Raw genomic sequence first — 19,207 nt, 5'->3', positions numbered from 1 at the left:
AGACAGCTGAGATCTCCTTACAAGTTTGTTTCTCAATTTCCCTCTGACTATTAGGGGGGTCTATAATACAATCTCAATAAGGTGATCATCTCTTTCTTATTTCTCAGTTCCACCCAAATAACTTCCCTGGATGTATTTCCGGGAATATCCTCCCTCAGCACAGCTGTAATGTTATCCCTTATCAAAAATGCCACTCCCCCTCCTCTCTTGCCTCCCTTTCTATCCTTCCTGTAGCATTTGTATCCTGGAACATTAAGCTGCCAGTCCTGCCCATCCCTGAGCCATGTTTCTGTAATTGCTATGATATCCCAGTCCCTTGTTCCTAACCATGCCCTGAGTTCATCTGCCTTCCCTGTTAGGCCCCTTGCATTGAAATAAATGCAGTTTAATTTATTAGTCCTACCTTGTCCCTGCCTGCCCTGACTGTTTGACTCACTTCTGTTCTCAACTGTACCAGTCTCAGATTGATCTCCTATCTCACTATCTCCCTGTGTCCCCGCACCCCCCCCCCCCCGCACCCCCCACCCCCCCCCCCACCTTACTAGTTTAAATCCTCCCAAGCAGCTCTAGCAAATCTCCCTGCCAGTATATTAGTCCCCATCCAATTTAGGTGCAATCCGTCCTTCTTGTACAGAATGACTAGGGTAGGAATAGGTCCAGTCAAGGATAGTAGTGGGAAGTTGCGTGTGGAGGCTGAAGAGATTGGGGAGACACTGAATGAATACTTTTCGTCAGAATTCACTCAGGAACAGGACATTATTGTCAATGTGAATATTGAGTCACAATTAATTAGAATGGATGGCTTTGAGGTATGTAGGGAAGAGGTGTTGGAAATTCTGGAAAGGGTGAAAATAGATAAGTCCCCTGGGCCTGATGGCATTTATCCTAGGATTCTCTGGGAAGCAAGGGAGGAGATTGCAGAGCCATTGGCCTTGATTTTTATGTCCTCGTTGTCTACAGGAGTAGTGCCGGAAGATTGGAGGCTAGCAAATGTGGTTCCCTTGTTCAAGAAGGGGAGTAGGGATAACCCTAGTAACTATAGGACGGTGAGTCTCACTTCTGTTGTGGGCAAAGTCTTAGAGAGGATTGTAAGGGATAGGATTTATGAACATCTGGATAGGAATAATGTGATCCAGGATAGTCAGCATGGTTTTGTGAAGGGCAGGTCGTGCCTCACAAACCTTATTCAATTCTTTGAGAAGGTGACTAAGGAGGTGGACGAGGGGAAAGCGGTAGATGTGGTGTATATGGATTTTAGTAAGGCGTTTGATAAGGTTCCCCATGGTAGGCTACTGCAAAAAATACGGAGGTGTGGCATTGAGGGTGAGTTGGAGGTTTGGATTAGGAATTGGCTGGATGGAAGAAGACAGAGGGTAGTAGTTGATGGCAAAGTTTCTTCATGGAGTGCCGTTACTAGCGGTGTTCCGCAAGGATCTGTTTTGGGACCATTGCTGTTTGTCATTTTTATAAATGACCTGGAGGAGGGTCTGGAACGTTGGGTGAGCAAGTTTGCGGATGATACGAAAGTCGGAGGAGTTGTTGACAGTGAGGAAGGATGTGGCAGGTTACAGCGGGATATAGAGAAGCTGCAGAGCTGGGCAGAAAGGTGGCAAATGGAGTTCAATGTAGCTAAGTGTGAGGTGATTCACTTTGGTAAGAGTAACAAAAAGACAGGGTACTGAGCTAAAGGTCGGATACTTGGTAGTGTGGATGAGCAGAGGGATCTTGGTGTCCATGTACACAGATCTCTGAAAGTTGCCACCCAGGTAAATAGTGCGGTGAAGAAGGCATATGGCGTACTGGCTTTTATTGGTAGAGGAATTGAGTTCCGGAGCCCTGAGGTCATGTTGCAGTTGTATAAGACTCTGGTGCGGCCGCATCTGGAGTATTGTGTGCAGTTTTGGTCGCCATACTATAGGAAGGATGTGGAGGCACTGGAACGGGTGCAGAGGAGGTTTACCAGGATGTTACCTGGTATGGAAGGAAGATCGTATGAGGAAAGGCTGAGGCACTTGGGGCTGCTTTCATTAGAGAAAAGAAGGTTTAGGGGTGACTTGATAGAGGTGTACAAGATGATTAGGGGTTTAAATAGGGTTGACCATGAGAACCTTTTTCCACGTATGGAGTCAGCTATTACGAGGGGGCATAGCTTTAAATTAAAGGGTGGTAGGTATAGGACAGATGTTAGGGGTAAATTCTTTACTCAGCGAGTCGTGAGTTCATGGAATGCCCTGCCAGTAGCAGTGGTGGACTCTCCCTCTTTATGGGCATTTAAGCGGGCATTGGATAGGCATATGGAGGATAGTGGGCTAGTGTAGGTTAGGTGGGCTTGGATCGGCGCAACATCGAGGGCCAAAGGGCCTGTACTGCGCTGTACCTTTCTATGTTCTATGTCACTTCTACCCCAAAAGAGATTCCAATGATCCAAAAGTGTGAATCCTTCCCCAATACACCAGCTCCTCAGCTGTGCATCCATCTGCTCTATCCTCCAATTCCTGCCCTCACTAGCTTGTGCCACCAGGAGTAACCCAGATATTACTACTCTCGAGGACCTCCTTTTTAAATTCCTGCCTCACTCTCTGTAATTACCCATCAGAATCTCAACCTTTTCCCTTCTGATGTCATTGGTTCCAATGTGGACAATGACCTCTTGCTGGTCCCTCCCCCCCCCCCCCCCCCCGTGAGATCATTCTGCACCCTCTCTGAGACATCCTTGATCCTGGCACGAGGGAAACAATGCACCATTCTGCTTTTTCTCTGCTGGCCACAGAAACGTCTGTCTGTACCTTGGACTACAGAATCCCCTGGCACAATTGATCTCTTGGAACCTGACGTACCCCTCGTTTCATTAGAGCCAGTCTCAATACCAGAAACTTGGCTGTTCGTGCTATGTTCCCCTGAGAATCCATCACCCCCTACATTTTCCAAAACAGCATACCTGTTTGAAATGGGTATATCCACAAAAGTCTCCTGCACTCGCTGCCTACCTCACTTACCCTTCCTGGAGTTAACCCATCTATATGACTGTATCTGAGACTTTCCCCTCTTCCTATAACGGCCATCTATCACATACTGTTGCTGTTGCAAATTCCTCATTGCTTCTTTCTCTCCAACCGATCCATTCGATCTGATAAGATTCACAAACAACAGCATTTATGGCAGATATAATCTGCAGTAAGCCTTAAACTCTCTTTAAACTCCCACATCTGACAAGAAGTACATATCACTGCGAAGGCCATTTTTGCTCCTTCACAATCTACAGACCCCGAAAATAACACCGTCTTATTCCTCTACAAAACACTGCCCCAAGTTAGATTAATAGTTACGGCTTATTTTTTAAGTTTCATCAAGAGATATATCTCAAAAACATATAATCAAGAAAGAACCCACTCTACTCACTCCTGCAGACTTTCTGTAGGCCACTTAAAACAATTAACATATCTGATTCTGTGCTGTGAACCTCACCCAAACAGTTCCTCCAAGATTAGTTGTGAATTTCACTGTTTGTTAATTTTCCCAGACACACTCCGATGTCCAGTGATACATGAATTCAAACAGCAAAGGCAGTAACTGTGCAGGTTCTCTCTGGTGTCAGTTTCTTTCTCTCTCTCTCTCCTGCACTGACCTCACCATGTGCTTGAAAAGCTGCAGAGCTGGGCTGAGAGGTGGCAAATGGAGTTTAATGTGGAAAAGTGTGAGGTGATTCACTTTGGAAGGAGCAACAAGAATGCAGAGTACTGGGCTAATGGTAAAATTCTTGGTAGTGTAGATGAGCAGAGAGATCTCGGTATCCACATGCATAGATCCTTGAAAGTTGCCACCCAGGTTGATAAGGTTGTTAGTGCATACGGTGTGTTAGCTTTTATTGGTAGAGGGATTGAGTTTCGGAGCCATAAGGTCATGTTGCAGCTGTATATAAATTTTGGTGCAGCCTAATTTGGAGTATTGTGTACAGTTCTGGTCACCGCATTATAAGAAGGATGTGGGAGCTTTGGAAAGGGTGCAGAGGAGATTTACCAGGATGTTGCCTGGTATGGAGGGAAGGTCTTACGAGGAAAGGCTGAGGGACTTGAGGCTGTTTTTATTAGAGAGAAGATGGCTAAGAGGTGAGTTAATTGAGACATATAAGATAATCAGAGGGTTAGATAGGGTGGACAGGGAGAGCCTTTTTCCTCAGATAGTGGTGGCTAGCATGAGAGGATATAGCTTTAAGTTGAGGGGTGATAGATATAGTATAGATGTCAGAGGTAATTTCTTTACTCAGAGTAGTAGGGGTGTGGAACGCCTGCAGCAGTAGTAGATTTGCCAACTTTAAGGGCAGTTAAATGGTCATTGGATAAACATCTGGATGAAAATGGAATAGTGTAGGTGGGATGGGCTTCAGATTGGTTCCACAGGTCGACACAACATCGAGGGCCGAAGGGCCTGTGCTGTGCTGTAATGTTCTACGTATTCATTAAGGACCTCCCCTACCTTCTCTGACTCCAGGCAAAAGCTCACTCCACTACCCCTGATTGGCCCTACCCTCACTCTCGCCACCCCCTCGTTCCTCAGATCAGCGTGGAACATCTTAGAGTTTTCCTTAATATTGTCCATTAAAGCTTTTTCATGTCCCCTTCTAGCTTTCCTTAGTCAATTCTTCAGTTCTATCCTGGCTAACTCTCTAGAGCCCTGTCTGATCCTTGCCTCCTCAACCTTAAGTAAGCTTCCTCTTCCTCGTGACTAGATGTTCCACATCCTTTGTCACCCAAGTTTCCTTCACCCTGCCATCCTGGGACAAACCTATCCAGCTCTATCAGAAGGTGCTTCCTGAACCACCCCCACATTTCTGTTGTTCATTTCCCTGAGAACATCTGTTCCCAATTTAGGTGCCCCAGTTCTGGCCGAATAGCATTACAATTCCTCCTTTCCCATATCATCTGCTCCTGTCCCTCTGCATGAGTATAGTAACGGTCATGGAGTTGTTGTCAGTATCACCAAAATGATCTCGCACTGAGCAACCTGACACCTGGCATGGTTCATTATGAGCCAAATCCAATATGACCTCCCCTCTGGTCAGCCTATCTACATATTGCTTCAGGACCCTTCCTGGACAAAACAGACAATATTTGCTCCATCCAATCTATTTGAATCAATGAAGTTCCAATCAATATTAGGGAAGTTAATGTCACCCACGACAACAGCCTGTTACTTCTGTACCTTTTAAAAATCTACCTCCCAATCTGCTCCTCCATGTCTCTGTTGATATTGGGGGGCCTGTAGAAAACTCTGAATAAAGTGACTGCTCCTTTCCTGTTTCTGACTTCCACCCAGACTGACTCAGTAGACAAACCCTCCTCAACAACCTGCCATTCTGCAGCGATGATGGCTAGCCACTGAGCCACTGTGCCGCACCAGTTTATTATTAAACTGGAGAGAGTTCAGAAGAAATTTACCAGGATGTTGCCAGGAGTGAAGGGCTGGGACATTTTTCTTTGTTGTTTTGGAGATTGAAGAATGATTTATGGAGGTTTATAAAATCACGAGGGGTATAAATAAGGTGAATGGTAGGTGCCTTTTCCCTCGGGTGGGGGATTTCAAGACTAGGGGGCAGAGTTTTAAGGTGTGAGGAGAAAGATTTTAAAAAAACCTTGGGGCAGTTTTTTACACAGAGGATGGTTTGTGTGAGGAATGTGCTTCCAGACAAAGTGGATGCAGGTACAGTTACAATGTTTAAAAGATATTTTGTTAAGTATATGAATAGGAAACGTTTGGAGGGATTTGGGTCAAGTGCAGGAAGGTGGGACGAGTTTAGTTTGAGAACATGGTCAGCATGGACTGGTTGGACCAAAGGGTCTGTTTCCGTGCTGTGTGACTCATTGACTCTATAACTATAGAACTTTAGTTCAGCCACATGTGGAATATTGTGTACAGTTCTGGTTTCCACTACCAGAGGCCATAGATTTAAGGTAAAAGAGGAAAAGTTTAAAGGAGATGTAAGAGGCAGGTTTTTTCCACAGAAGCTGGTGAGTGTCTGGAATGTGCAGCTAGAGATGGTGGTGGAGGCAGATGCAATAATGTTTAAAAAGCATCTTGACAGAAACACGAATAGCCAGGGAACAGAGGGATATGGACTGCATGGAGGCAAAAGGTTTTTACTTTAGAAAGACATCATATAAGTCTGCACAGACTTGGTGGGCTGAAGGGCCTGTTCCTGTGCGGTAGTGTTCTTTGTTCATTTATCATAGTTGACGGAACTATGTGAAGCTGGGGATAGGGGTGCTATGATGAAGGAGAACAGAAGGTCAATAATGATTATTCTGTCTGAGCCCTTTATCTCTGCCTCCACAAATGACAGCAATGCTGTCAGCATTCGAATTGGAGGAGTAAGAAATATTACATCAAACAAGCAGGATAAGTTCTACCAGGGTGAGATTTGAACTTACATCCCAGGCGATTTTGCTGGGTCTCTTGATTGCTAGCTCAGCATCATTGTTTGTGTGTGGCATCATGAGCCCATCCATAATTGCGCTTGGGAAAGTGGTGAAGAGCTACCTTTTAACACAGTGAAGTTCTGGGATATTGACACGGTGAAACTGAAGGAACAGCAATATAATCTCAGGGACAACTAAAGATGGGCAATAAATTCTGGCCCAGCCAGTGACAGTCATGTCCATTGAGTAAATGAAAACCAGCCCTACGGTGTGTCTCCATTGCTTTGTTTATCTCTTTCTCTGTCCACCTCTCGGCCCCATTCTCACGCTGACACATAATCACCTTGGGGTTCTCTCCTGTTTTCCCTTTGCAGAGCATTGCTCCTTTTGGTTGCCTCTGTATGGCAGTTTATGTTGTCAGCTTGCTGCCCAGCCTCTCTGTATGACCCAGCAAATGATGTCAAGCTTTTTAAACCTGCAGGTGAGTGTAGTATTAGCTGATGTTCTAACTGCAAAATTGTATTTTTGTTTAGAATCATTTCACTGCTGCATATTCGCTGTTTGCTGACCAGCACACAAGTAATCGTTAACTGACCCCAAAGCAGATCCGAATTAGGGAAAGTGACTATCCAGCCAATTATGCCTTTGCTAGCTCTCTGTTAGAGTGATCCAATTAGTATTTAAACTTTGGAAATGATTTTTAATAATTAGTTATTTATATAATTCACTTATACATAAATATTGACTCTGCTTCTACTGTCAATTTGAGCAGTGGCTTGAAGGTGTACTGGTGGTGTGGACTGGGAAAAGGGAATCCTGGCCTAATGCTTTGAAAACATGGATTTGAATTTCACAATATCAGATGGGTAAATTTAAATTGCATCAGTGACCCCCTGGTTCAGGGATATTGACCCCATCTAATTCTGCTGTATGTGTAAGTAGGGTCTCCTTCCTATCGGAAAGATGTTGTGAACCTTGAAAGGGTTCAGAAAAGATTTACAAGGATGTTGCCAGGGTTGGAGGATCTGAGCTACAGGGAGAGGTTGAATAGGCTGGGGCTGTTTTCCCTGGAGTGTCGGAGGCTGAGGGGTGACCTGATAGAGGTTTGTAAAATCATGAGGGGCATGGAAGGGATAAGTATACATGGAAGGGGCATAGAGCATAGAACTTGGAAAATACATCGCAGAACAGGCCCTTCGGCCCTCAATGTTGCGCCAACCTGTAAACTATTCTCAGCTCGTCCCCCTATACTATCTCAAAATCATCCATGTGCTTATCCAAGGATTGTTTAAATCTCCCTAATGTGGCTGAGTTGACTAGATTAGCAGGTAATGCATTCAACGCCCTCTGAGTAAAGAACCTGCCTCTGACATCTGTCTTAAATCTATCACCCCTCAAAGTGTAGTCGTGCCCCCTTGTACACGCTAACGTCACCATCCTAGGAAAGAGTCTTTCACTGTCTACCATATCTAATCCTCTGATCATCTTGTATGTCTCTATCAAATCCCCCCTTAGCCTTCTTCTTTCCAATGAGAAAAGACCCAAGTCTATCAGCCTTTCCTCATCAGACCTTCCCTCCATACCAGGCAACATCCTGGTAAATCTCCTCTGCACCTTTTCCAATACTTCCACATCCTTCCCGAAATATGGTGACCAGAACTGTACACAATATTCCAAGTGTGGCGCACCAGCGTTTTGTATAGTTGCAGCATGATATTGCGGTTCCGGAACTCAATCCCTCAACCAATGAAAGCTAACACACCGTATGCCTTCTTAACAGCACTATCCACCTGGGTGGCAACTTTCAGGGATCTATGTACATGGACTCCAAGATCCCTCTGCACATCCACACTACCAAGAATCTTTCCATTGACCAAGTACTCTGCCTTCCTGTTATTCTTCCCAAAGTGCATCACCTCACATTTAGCTGCATTGATCTCCATTTGCCAGCTCTCAGCCCAAATCTGCAGTTTATCCAAGTCCCCCTGCAACCTGTAACATTCTTCCAAACTGTCCACTACTCCACCGACTTTAGCGTTGTCTGCAAATTTACTAATCCATCCACCTCTGTTATGCCTGTGTCCAAGTCATTTAAAGAAATGACAAACAGCAGTGGTCCCAAAACAGATCCTTGTGGCACACCACCAGTAACCGGACTCCAGACTGAATATTTTCCATCAACCACCACTCGCTGCCTTCTTTCAGAAAGCCAGTTTCTAATCCAAACTGCTAAATCACCCTCAATCCCGTGCCTCTACATTTTCTCCAACAGTCTACCATGTGGAACCTTATCAAAGACTTTACTGAAGTCCAAGTATACCACATCAACTGCCCTACCCTCATCTACCTGCTTGGTCACCTTCTCAAAAAACTCAATGGGGTTTGTGAGACACGATCTGTCCTTGACAAAACCATAGGAAAAAGTGAGGACTGCAGATGCTGGAGATCAGAGCTGAAAAATGTGTTGCTGGAAAAGCAACCTGAAGAAGGAGGACTTATGCCCGAAACGTCGATTCTCCTGCTTCTTGGATGCTGCCTGACCTGCTGCGCTTTTCCAGCAGCACACTTGACAAAACCACGTTGACTATGTGAAATCAAATTGTTGCTTGCTAGATAATTATAAATCTTATCTCTTATAATCCTTTCCAAAACCTTTCCTACAACAGACATAAGGCTCATTGGTCTATAATTACCTGGATCATCTCTACTGCCCTTCTTGAACAAGGGCACAACATTTGCAATCCTCCAGTCCTCTGGTACTAAACCTGTAGACAATGACGACTCAAAGATCAAAGCCAAAGGCTCTGCTATCTCCTCCCTCACTTCCCAGAGAATCCTCGGATAAATCCCATCCCCCCCCAGGGGACTTGTCTACTTTCACTACTTTCCCCAATTCATCAATCGCATTACAGCAAATACGTGTAAATGCAACGTGCATTAGAGCAGAATGACCTGTAGAAAAGTACAGCACAGAAACAGGCTATTCGGCCCACATCTGTGTGCTGACCAAGATACCATTCCAAACTTAATCCCATCTGCCTGTACATGGTCCACGTATTCCCTGTCTGTTCATGTGTCTGTCAAAATCCTCTTAGACATTGCTATTATATCAGCTTCTAGTACCTTCCCTGGCAGTGTATTCCAGGCACCTACCACCTTTTGTGTAAAAAAAAACTTCCCTCTCATACCTCCTTTCAACTTTTCCCCACTCACTTTAAGCCCTTTCTTCCTGGTATTTGTCATTTCTATTTTGGGAAAAAGACTCCAGCGATCCACCCTATCCATGTCTCTCATTATGTTAAATACTTCTATCCCCTCAGCCTCTGAACTGTGGTGAAAACAATCCAAGTTTGTCCAACCTGTCCTGAAAGCTATTACCCTCCAATCCAGGCAACATCCTTTTCACCCTCTCCAAAGCCTCCACATCCTTCCTATAGTGTGCATACCAGAACTGTACACAGAGCTCCAAATGTGGCCTAACCAAAGATTCATGCAGCTGCAACATCACTTTTATACTCAGTACCCTGAGGAGAAAGTGAGGTCTGCAGATGCTGGAGATCAGAGCTGAAAATGTGTTGCTGGAAAAGCGCAGCAGGTCAGACAGCATCCAGGGAACAGGAGAATCGACGTTTCGGGCATAAGCCCTTCATTCCTGAAGAAGGGCTTATGCCCGAAACGTCGATTCTCCTGTTCCCTGGGTACTCAGTACCCTGATCAATGAAGGTAAGCACACCGTGGTTTTTTTATTCACACATGGGATGAGGGTGTCACCAGCATTTATTGCCTATCCCTAATGATTAAAAAATTAACCACCTTGGTGTGAGTCTGGAGATCAGACCAGGTAAGAATGGCAATTTCTTTCCCTAAAGGACATTAGCTAATCAGACGTGTTTCCCCAACAATTGGCAATCGATTCATTGTCATTATTAGGTCCTTAATTTGCGATTCTTTACTGAGTCCACAGTATCTGCTGGGATTTGAACTGAGAACACCAGGACATTACCTGGGCCTCTGGATTAACAGCCCAATGACAATGCCACAAGAAAATCGCTCCATTTGAGATCACAAGATCATTTTAACGATGAGATAATTAATTGATCCACTTCATTACACAATATCAAATCCAGAGTAGCCTGGTTGGTTCCCCAGTATATTGGTCTAACACTCTCTACTACATCCAGTGAACTCTCCCTTGAAGATAGCCTTTCTAGTTTGCTGTGTAAGTTATTGCGGCACCTTTATTACAATGCACCAATATTTCTGATTTTATACTGTACACCACTGCAAGACCACCCTGTAGGTTACTTCTCTCCCTTACTTAGATTACTTACAGTGTGGAAACAGGCCCTTCGGCCCAGCAAGTCCACACTGACCCTCCAAAGAGCAACCCACCCAGACCCATTCCCTTACATTCACCTAACACTACGGTCAATTTAGCATGGCTAATTCACCTGACCTGCACATCTTTGGACTGTGGGAGGAAACCGGAGCACCCGGAGGAAACCCACGCAGACACGGGGAGAACGTGCAAACTCCACACAGTCAGTCGCCTGAGGCAGGAATTGAATCCGCGTCTCTGGCGCTGTGAGGCAGCAGTGCTAACCACTGTGCCACCCTGCCGCCCTTGCTATTTCTTATTTCTACCCAGACTGTCTCCATGTCTTGATCTCCAGTGCTGATATGATTTCTCACTACAGAACCATTATTATCCTTTACTAACAAAACTACAACCCCTCCTTTTCCTTCCTGCCTATTTTTCTGAAACACTGAGTATATTTGGATATTTAATTGGTCTGTCTCTAATCTATTTGTCTCTGTAATGCTGTTAAATCATTCATTTTATTCTGAATGCTTCATACATTTCAGTAGAAAGCTTTTAAGTTTGTTTTATTATCAAATTGCCCTATTTCCTGCTAATGATATCACATCAACCACATAACTCTCATTGAAAAAAACTCAATCAAATTACTCAAACAAATGCTGGTTTTTCTTAATTAATCCACGTTTGTCCAAATGACTTAATTCGGTTTTTGTTTCTAAAACCAGCCCTTGCACCAAGATTAATGTGAATAACCCCGTATCACTTTAACGTCTTGTGGTTTCTGTGTTACAGCAGATGGTGGGTGAACACTACAATTGGACCAGGATGTACTGTGTGTTACAGGGAACAAACCTCCTATGTTACTACTCTCCAGAGGAAGTGGAGGCCAAAATGGATGCTGCATTTACCATTTCCATAAACAAGGTATTCTGGAAAGAAATGAGAGAGGAAACCATTTCTGCTGTGCTCCAAGATTATTATCAACTCTTACTATCATTTGGGGAAATTGAGGGAATCCTCACATCAGTTCAAAGCTAGAGAGCTCAGTTTAAGATGACAGGGGAAGATTTAAAAGGGACCTAAGGGGCAACTTTTTCATGTATGGAATAAGCTGCCAGAGGAAGTGGTGGAGGCTGGTATGATTACAACATTTAAAAGGCATCTGGATGGGGACATGAATAGGAAAGGCTTAGAGGGAATTGGGCCAGGTGCTGGTAAATGGGACTAGATTAGGTTAGGATATCTGGTCAGCATGGACGAGTTGGACCGAAGAGTCTATTAGCAGAGGGGTACAAATATCCTGTGGGGGGGGCTATTTGCGAATGCTGGTTGGGAGGGTTTCAATTAATTCAGCAGGGGGATGGCAACCTAAATTATAGATCCAGTGTCCAGGAGGTTGAGAGCAGTGAGGTCAGAAATATGGTTTCAAGGTTGCAAGAATTCACCGGCAAACAGGAAAGTGGTTTGAAGTGTGTCTACTTCAACGCCAGGAGCATCTGGAATAAGGTGGGTGAACTTGCACCATGGTTTGGTACCTGGAATTTCAATGTTGTGGCCATTTCTGAGACATAGACAGAGCAGGGACAGAAATGGTTGTTGCAGGATCCAGGATTTAGATGGTTCAGTAAGAACAGGGAAGGTGGTAAAAGAGGGGGAGGTGTGGTTAGATGTGCTCGGTTTAAACATACAATATTACAGCGCAGTACAGGCTCTTCGGCCCTTGATGTTGCGCCGACCTGTGGAACCAATCTGAAGCCCATCTATCCTACACTATTCCATTTTTGTGGTTCTGTTCGCCGAGCTGGGAATTTGTGTTGCAGACATTTCGTCCCCTGTCTAGGTGACATCCTCAGTGCTTGGGAGCCTCTTGTGAAGCGCTTCTGTGGTGTTCCCTCCGGCATTTATAGTGGTTTGTCTCTGCCGCTTCCGGTTGTCAGTTCCAGCTGTCTGCTGCAGTGGTCGGTATATTGGGTCCAGGTCGATGTGCTTATTGATTGAATCTGTGGATGAGTGCAATGCCTCTAGGAATTCCCTGGCTGTTCTCTGTTTGGCTTGTCCTATAATAGTAGTGTTGTCCCAGTCAAACTCATGTTGCTTGTCATCTGAGTATGTGGCTACTAAGGATAGCTGGTTGTGTCGTTTCGTGGCTAGTTGATGTTCATGGATGCGGATCGTTAGCTGTCTTCCTGTTTGTCCTATGTAGTGTTTTGTGCAGTCCTTGCATGGGATTTTGTACACTACATTGGTTTTGCTCATGTTGGGTATCGGGTCCTTCGTTCTGGTGAGTTGTTGTCTGAGTGTGGCTGTTGGTTTGTGTGCTGTTATGAGTCCTAGTGGTCGCAGTAGTCTGGCTGTCAGTTCTGAAATGCTTCTGATGTATGGTAGTGTGGCTAGTCCTTTGGGTTGTGGCATGTCCTCGTTCTGTTGTCTTTCCCTTAGGCATCTGTTCATGAAATTGCGCGGGTATCCACAACAACGAGCACCCGAGCTACAAATCTTCTCACAAACTTTGAACTATTCCATTCTCATCCATATGTTTATCCAATGACCATTTAAATGCCCTTAAATTTGGTGAATCTACTACTGTTACAGGCAGTGCATTCCACACCCCTACTACTCTCCGAGTAAAGAAACTACCTCTGACATCAACACCCCTCAATTTAAAGCTATGCCCCCTCGTGCTCGCTGTCACCATACTTGGAAAAAGGCTCTCCCTGTCCACCCTCTCTAACCCTCTGATTATCTTATATGTCTCTATTAAGTCACCTCTCAACCTTCTTCTCTCTAACGAAAACAGCCTCAAGGCCCTCAGCCTTTCCTCATAAGACCTTCCCTCCATACCAGGCAACATCCTAGTAAATCTCCTCTGCACCCTTTCCAAAGCTCCCACATCCTTCTTATAATGCGGTGACCAGAACTGTACACGATACTCCAAGTGCGGCCGCACCAGGGCTTTGTACAGCTGCAGCATAACCTCCTGGTTCCGAAACTCAATCCCTCTAATAATAAAAGCTAACACAACATACACCTTCTTAACAACCCTGTCAACCTGGGTGGCAACTTTCAGAGATCTAGGTACATGGACACAGATCTCTCTGCTCATCTTCACTACCAAGAATCTTACCATGAGCCCAGTATTCCTGTTACTCCTTCCAAACTGAATCACCTCACACTTTTCTGCATTAAACTCCATTTGCCATCTCTCAGTCCATCTTTGCAGCTTATCTATGTCTCTCTGTAACTTACAATATCCTTCGTCATTATCCACAACTCCACTGACCTTGTGTCATCCGCAAATTTACTAACCCATCCTTCTATGCCCTCATCCAGGTCATTTGTAAAAATGACAAACAGTAGTGTTCCCAAAACAGATCCTTGCAGTACCCCACTGGTAACTGAACTCCAGGATGAGCATTTCCCATCAACCACCACCCTCTGTTTCTTCCAGCTAGCCAATTTCTGATCCAAACCGCTAAATCACCCTCAATCCCATGCCTCTGTATTTTGTGCAATAGCGTCAGGACTTATCAAACACCTTACTGAAATCCCTATACACCATATCAACCGCTTTACCCTTATCCACCTGGTTGGCTACTTTCTCAGAAAACTTGTAAGGTTTGTGAAGCACGACCTACCTTTCACAAAACCATGTTGAATATCCCTAATCAACTTATTGCTTACTAGATGATTATAAATCCTATCTCTTATAACCCTTTCCAACACTTTAACCACAACCGAAGTAAAGCTCACTGGTCTATAATTACTAGGGTTGTCTCTACTCCCCTTCTTGAACAAAGGAACAACATTTGTTATCCTCCAGTCTTCTGGCACTATTCCTGTTGACAATGACAACACAAAGATCAAAGCCAAAGGCTCTGCAATCTCCTCTCTGGCTTCCCAGAGAATCTTAGGATAAATCCCAACCAGTCCAGAGGACTTATCTATTTTTACACTTGAATTGCTAATGCCTCATCCTTATCCACCTCAATCCCATCTAGATATTTCAGTAACAACAGAGAAGATGGTAAAAAAGGGGGAGATGTGGCGTTGTTAGTCAAGGACAGTATGACAGTGGCAGAAAGGATGTTTGAGGACTCATTTACTTAGGTAGTATAGGCTGAGGTTAGAAACAAGAAAGGAGAGGCCACCCTGTTGAGATTTGGAGATGCCGGTGTTGAACTGAGGTGTACAAAGTTAAAAATCACACAACACCAGGTTATAGTCCAACAGGTTTAATTGGAAGCATTAGCTTTTGGAGCGATGGTCCACACCCACCTGATGAAGTTGCAGGTGTTGTGTGATTTTTAACTTTGTACGCCCTGTTGAGAGTTTTCTCTAGGCCTCGGAATAGTTCCAGAGATGTAGAGGAAAGGATTGTAAAGAAGATTCTGGATAGGAGCGAGAGTAACAAGGTAACTGTTATGGGGTCTTTAACTTTCCAAATATTGACTGGAAATGCTATAGTTCGAATACTTTAGATGGGTCAGCTTTTGTCAAATATGTGCAGGACAGTTTCCTGACACAGTATGTCAACAGGCCAACAAGGGGTGAGGCCACATTAGGTTTGGTACTGGGTATTGAACCTGGCCAGGTGTAGAAGGCAAGTGAGCACTTTGGTGATGGTGACCACAATTCGGTTACCTTTAGATTAGATTAGATTTCCTACAGTGTGGAAACAGACCCTTCAGTCCAACAAGTCCACACTGACCTTCCGAAAAATAACCCACCCAGACCCATTTCCCCTCTGACTAACGCACCTAACACTACGGGCAATTTAGCATGGCCAATTCACCTGAGTTGCACGTCTTTGGACTGTGGGAGGAAACCCACGCAGACACAGGGAGAATGTGCAAACTTCACACAGACAGTCACCCAAGGCTGGAATCGGACCTGGGACCCTGGTGCTGTGAGGCAGCAATGCTAACCACTGAGCCACCGTGCCGTGTTAGCTTTCACATTGGAAAGGGATAGGTATATACCGCACGGCAAGAGATATAACTGGGGGAAAGGCAATTACGGTGCGATTAGGCAAGATTTAAGATGCATAGGATGAGGAAGGAAATTGCAGGGGATGGGCACAATAGAAATGTGGAGCTTATTCAAGGAACAGCTACTGAGGGTCCTTGATAAGTATGTACCTGTCAGATAGGGAGGAAGTTGTTGACTGCGGGAGCCAGAGTTTACTAAGGAAGTTGAATCTCTTATCAAGAGGAAGAAGGTGTCTTCTGTTAGGATGAGATGTGAAGGCTCATTTAGGGCACTTGAGAGTTACAGGTTAGTCAGGAAAGACCTAAAGAGAGAGCTAAGAAGAGCCAGGAGGGGACATGAGAAGTCGTTGGCAGATAGGATCAAGGAAAACCCTGAAGCTTTCTGTAGGTATATCAGGAATAAAGGAATAACTAGAGTAAGATTAGGGCCAATCAAAGACAGTAGTGGAACATAGAACATTCCAGCGCAGTACAGGCCCTTCGGCCCTCGATGTTGCGCCGCCCTGTCATACTAATCTGAAGCCCATCCCACCTACACTATTCATGTACGTCCATATGCCTGTCCAATGACAACTTAAATGCAGGCAAAGCATTCCATACCCTTACTACTCTGAGTAAATAAACTACCTCTGACATCTGTCTTAAACCTATCTCTTTTTCACTTTAAAGTTATGTCCCCTTGTGCTCACCGTCCCCATACTTGGAAAAAGGCTCTCCCTGTCCACCCTATCTAACCCTCTGATTATCTTGTATGTCTCTATTAAGTCACCTCTCAACCTTCTCTCTAACGAAAACAGCCTCAAGTCCCTCAGCCTTTCCTCGTAAGACATTCCCTCCATACCAGGCAACATCCTAGTAAATCTCCTCTGCATCCTTTCCAAAGCTCCCACATCCTTCTTATAATGCGGTGACCAGAACTGTACACAATACTCCAAGTGCGGCCTTACCAGAGCTTTGTACAGCTGCAGCATAACCTCCTGGTTCCAGAACTCAATCCCTCTATTAATAAAGGCCAAACATTGTATGCCTTCTTAACAACCCTGTCAATCTGGGTGGTAACTTTCAGGGATCTGTGTACATGGACACCGAGATCTCTCTGCTCATCTGCACTCCCAAGAATCTTACCATTAGCCCAGTACTTTGTATTCCGATTACTCCGACCAAAGTGTATCACCTCACACTTGTCCACATTAAACTCCATTTACCACCTCTCAGCCCAGCTCTGCATCCTATCTATGTCTCTCTGCAACCTACTACATCCTTCGTCACTATCCACAACTCCACCGACCTTAATGCCGTCCGCAAATTTACTAACCCACCCTTCTAAGCCCTCATCCAGGTCATTTATAAAAATGACGAACAGCAGTGGACCCAACACCGACCCTTGCAGTACGCTGCTAGTAATTGGACACCAAGATGAACATGTTCCATCAACCACCACCCTCTGTCATCTTTCAGCAAGCCAATTACTGATCCAAACTGCTATGTCTGCCACAAAACTCCTCCGCATTTTGTATAATAGCCTACTGGGGGGAACCTTATTGAACGCCTTGCTGAAATCCATATACACCACATCAACTGGTTTACTCTCATCTACCTGTTTGGTCACTTTGTCAAAAAACTCAATAAGAGTGCGCCCTAACTGAGTTTTCACATTCTGTCCTAACATAAGCCGCCTTCTTCTCCTTGACCAGGGATTCCACTTCCTTCGTAAACCACGGCTCACGCGTTCTATATCTTCCTCCCTGCCTGACGGGTACATATTTATCGAGGACACACAGGAGCTTTTCCTTGAATAAGCTCCACATTTTTAATGTGCTCATCCCCTGCAGTTTCCTTCCCCATTCTACACTTCCTAAATCTTTCCTAATTGCATCGTAATTTCCCTTCCCCCAGCTGTAACTCTTGCTCGGTGGAGTACACTATCCCTTTCCATCACTAAAGTAAACCTGACAGAATTGTGATCGCTGTCTCCAAAGAGCTCACCTACTTCCAAATCTAACACCTGGCCAGGCTCGTTACCCAGTACTAAATCTAAAGTGGCTTCGCCCCTTGTAGGCCTGTCTACATACTGTGTCAGGAAGCCCTCCTGCACACGGGACAAAAACTGACCCATCTATAGTACTCGTACTGTAGTGATCCCAGTCAACTATCCCAGATAGTTGTGGGAAGTTGTGTGTGGATGTTGTGGTTCTGTTTGCCGAGCTGGGAATTTGTGTTGCAGATGTTTCGTCCCCTGTCTAGGTGACACCCTCAGTGCTTGGGAGCCTCCTGTGAAGCGCTTCTGTGATGTTTCCTCCGGCATTTATAGTGGTTTGTCTCTGCCACTTGCAGTTGTCTGTTTCAGCTGTCCGCTGTAGTGACCGGTATATTGGGTCCAGGTCGATGTGTTTGTTGATAGAATCTGTGGATGAGTGACATGCCTATGGGAATTCCCTGGCTGTTCTCTGTTTGGCTTGTCCTATAATAGTAGTGTTGTCCCAGTCAAACTCATGTTGTTTGTCATCCGCGTGTGTGGCTACTAAGGATAGCTGGTTTTGTGGCTAGTTGGTGTTCATGGATACGGATCGTTAGCTGTCTTTCTGTTTGTCCTATGTAGTGTTTTGTGCAGTGGAGTCCGACAGGATAGGAGAAGCGCTAAATGAATATTTTTCATCAGTATTCACACTGGAAAAAGACAATGTGGTCGAGGAGAATACTGAGATATAGACTATAGATTAGACCGGATTGAGGTTCACAAGGCTGTTTGCAATTCTGGAAAATGTGAAAATAGATAAGTCCCCTGGGTCAGATGGGATTTATCCCAGGATTCTCTGGGAAGCCAGGGAGGAGATTGCAGAGCCTTTGGCTTTGATCTTTATGTTGTCATTGTCTACAGGAATAGCGCCAGAAGACTGGAGGATAGGCATATATTGTTCCCTTGTTCAAGAAGGGGAGTAGAGACAACTCTGGTAATTATAGACCAGTGAGTCTTACTTCAGTTGTTGGTAAAGTGTTGGGAAAGGTTATAAGAGATAGGATTTATAATCATCTAGAAAGGAATAAGTGGATTAGGGATAGTCAGCACGATTTTGTGAAGGTTATGTTGTGGGTGGCATGGTGGCTAAGTGGTTAGCACTGTGGCCTCACAGTGCCAGGGACCTGGGTTTGATTCCAGCCTCAGACGACTGTCTGTGTGGAGTTTGCACATTTCTCCCTGTGTCTGTGTTTCCTCCAGGTGCTCTTGTTTCCTCCCACAATCCAAAGATGGATTGCCCATTGTGTTCAGAGATGTGTAGGTTAGGGGTAAATATAGAGTAATGGGGAATGGGTTTGGGTGGAATACTCTTCAGAGGGTCAGTGTGGATTTGTAGGGCCGAAGGGCCTGTTTCCATGCTGTAGGGGTTCAAGAAATATGGATTTCACTGAGGCTTTTGGTAAGGTTCCCTGCGGGAGGCGATTGCACAAAATATAGAGACATGGGGTTGAGGGTGATTTCGCGGTTT

General features: G+C 44.9%; 1 protein-coding gene across 6 annotated transcripts in view; it reads left to right on the top strand.

The window, feature by feature from the left end:
* LOC122540254 (rhotekin-like) overlaps window positions 1-19,207 on the top strand; it is a 232,917-nt gene that overhangs the window by 130,312 nt on the left and 83,398 nt on the right. For 5 of the 6 annotated variants that reach the window (XM_087997953.1, XM_087997890.1, XM_087998072.1 and 2 more), the window contains 2 exons: window positions 6,788-6,894; window positions 11,527-11,658. In XM_087997953.1, the coding sequence (XP_087854079.1) occupies window positions 6,788-6,894; window positions 11,527-11,658 (239 nt within the window). The remainder of the gene's footprint in view (window positions 1-6,787; window positions 6,895-11,526; window positions 11,659-19,207) is intronic. The other variant, XM_087997915.1, reaches the window with a different exon arrangement.

This window comes from Chiloscyllium plagiosum, unplaced genomic scaffold (genome assembly GCF_037043375.1).
Source record: "Chiloscyllium plagiosum isolate Xiang-an unplaced genomic scaffold, Cpla_swu_hap1 HiC_scaffold_1, whole genome shotgun sequence".
In the NCBI taxonomy this organism is placed as follows: Eukaryota; Metazoa; Chordata; class Chondrichthyes; order Orectolobiformes; family Hemiscylliidae; genus Chiloscyllium; species Chiloscyllium plagiosum.
The sequence above is the reverse complement of the archived record's forward strand: the minus strand, read 5'-3'. Positions and strand labels throughout refer to the sequence as shown.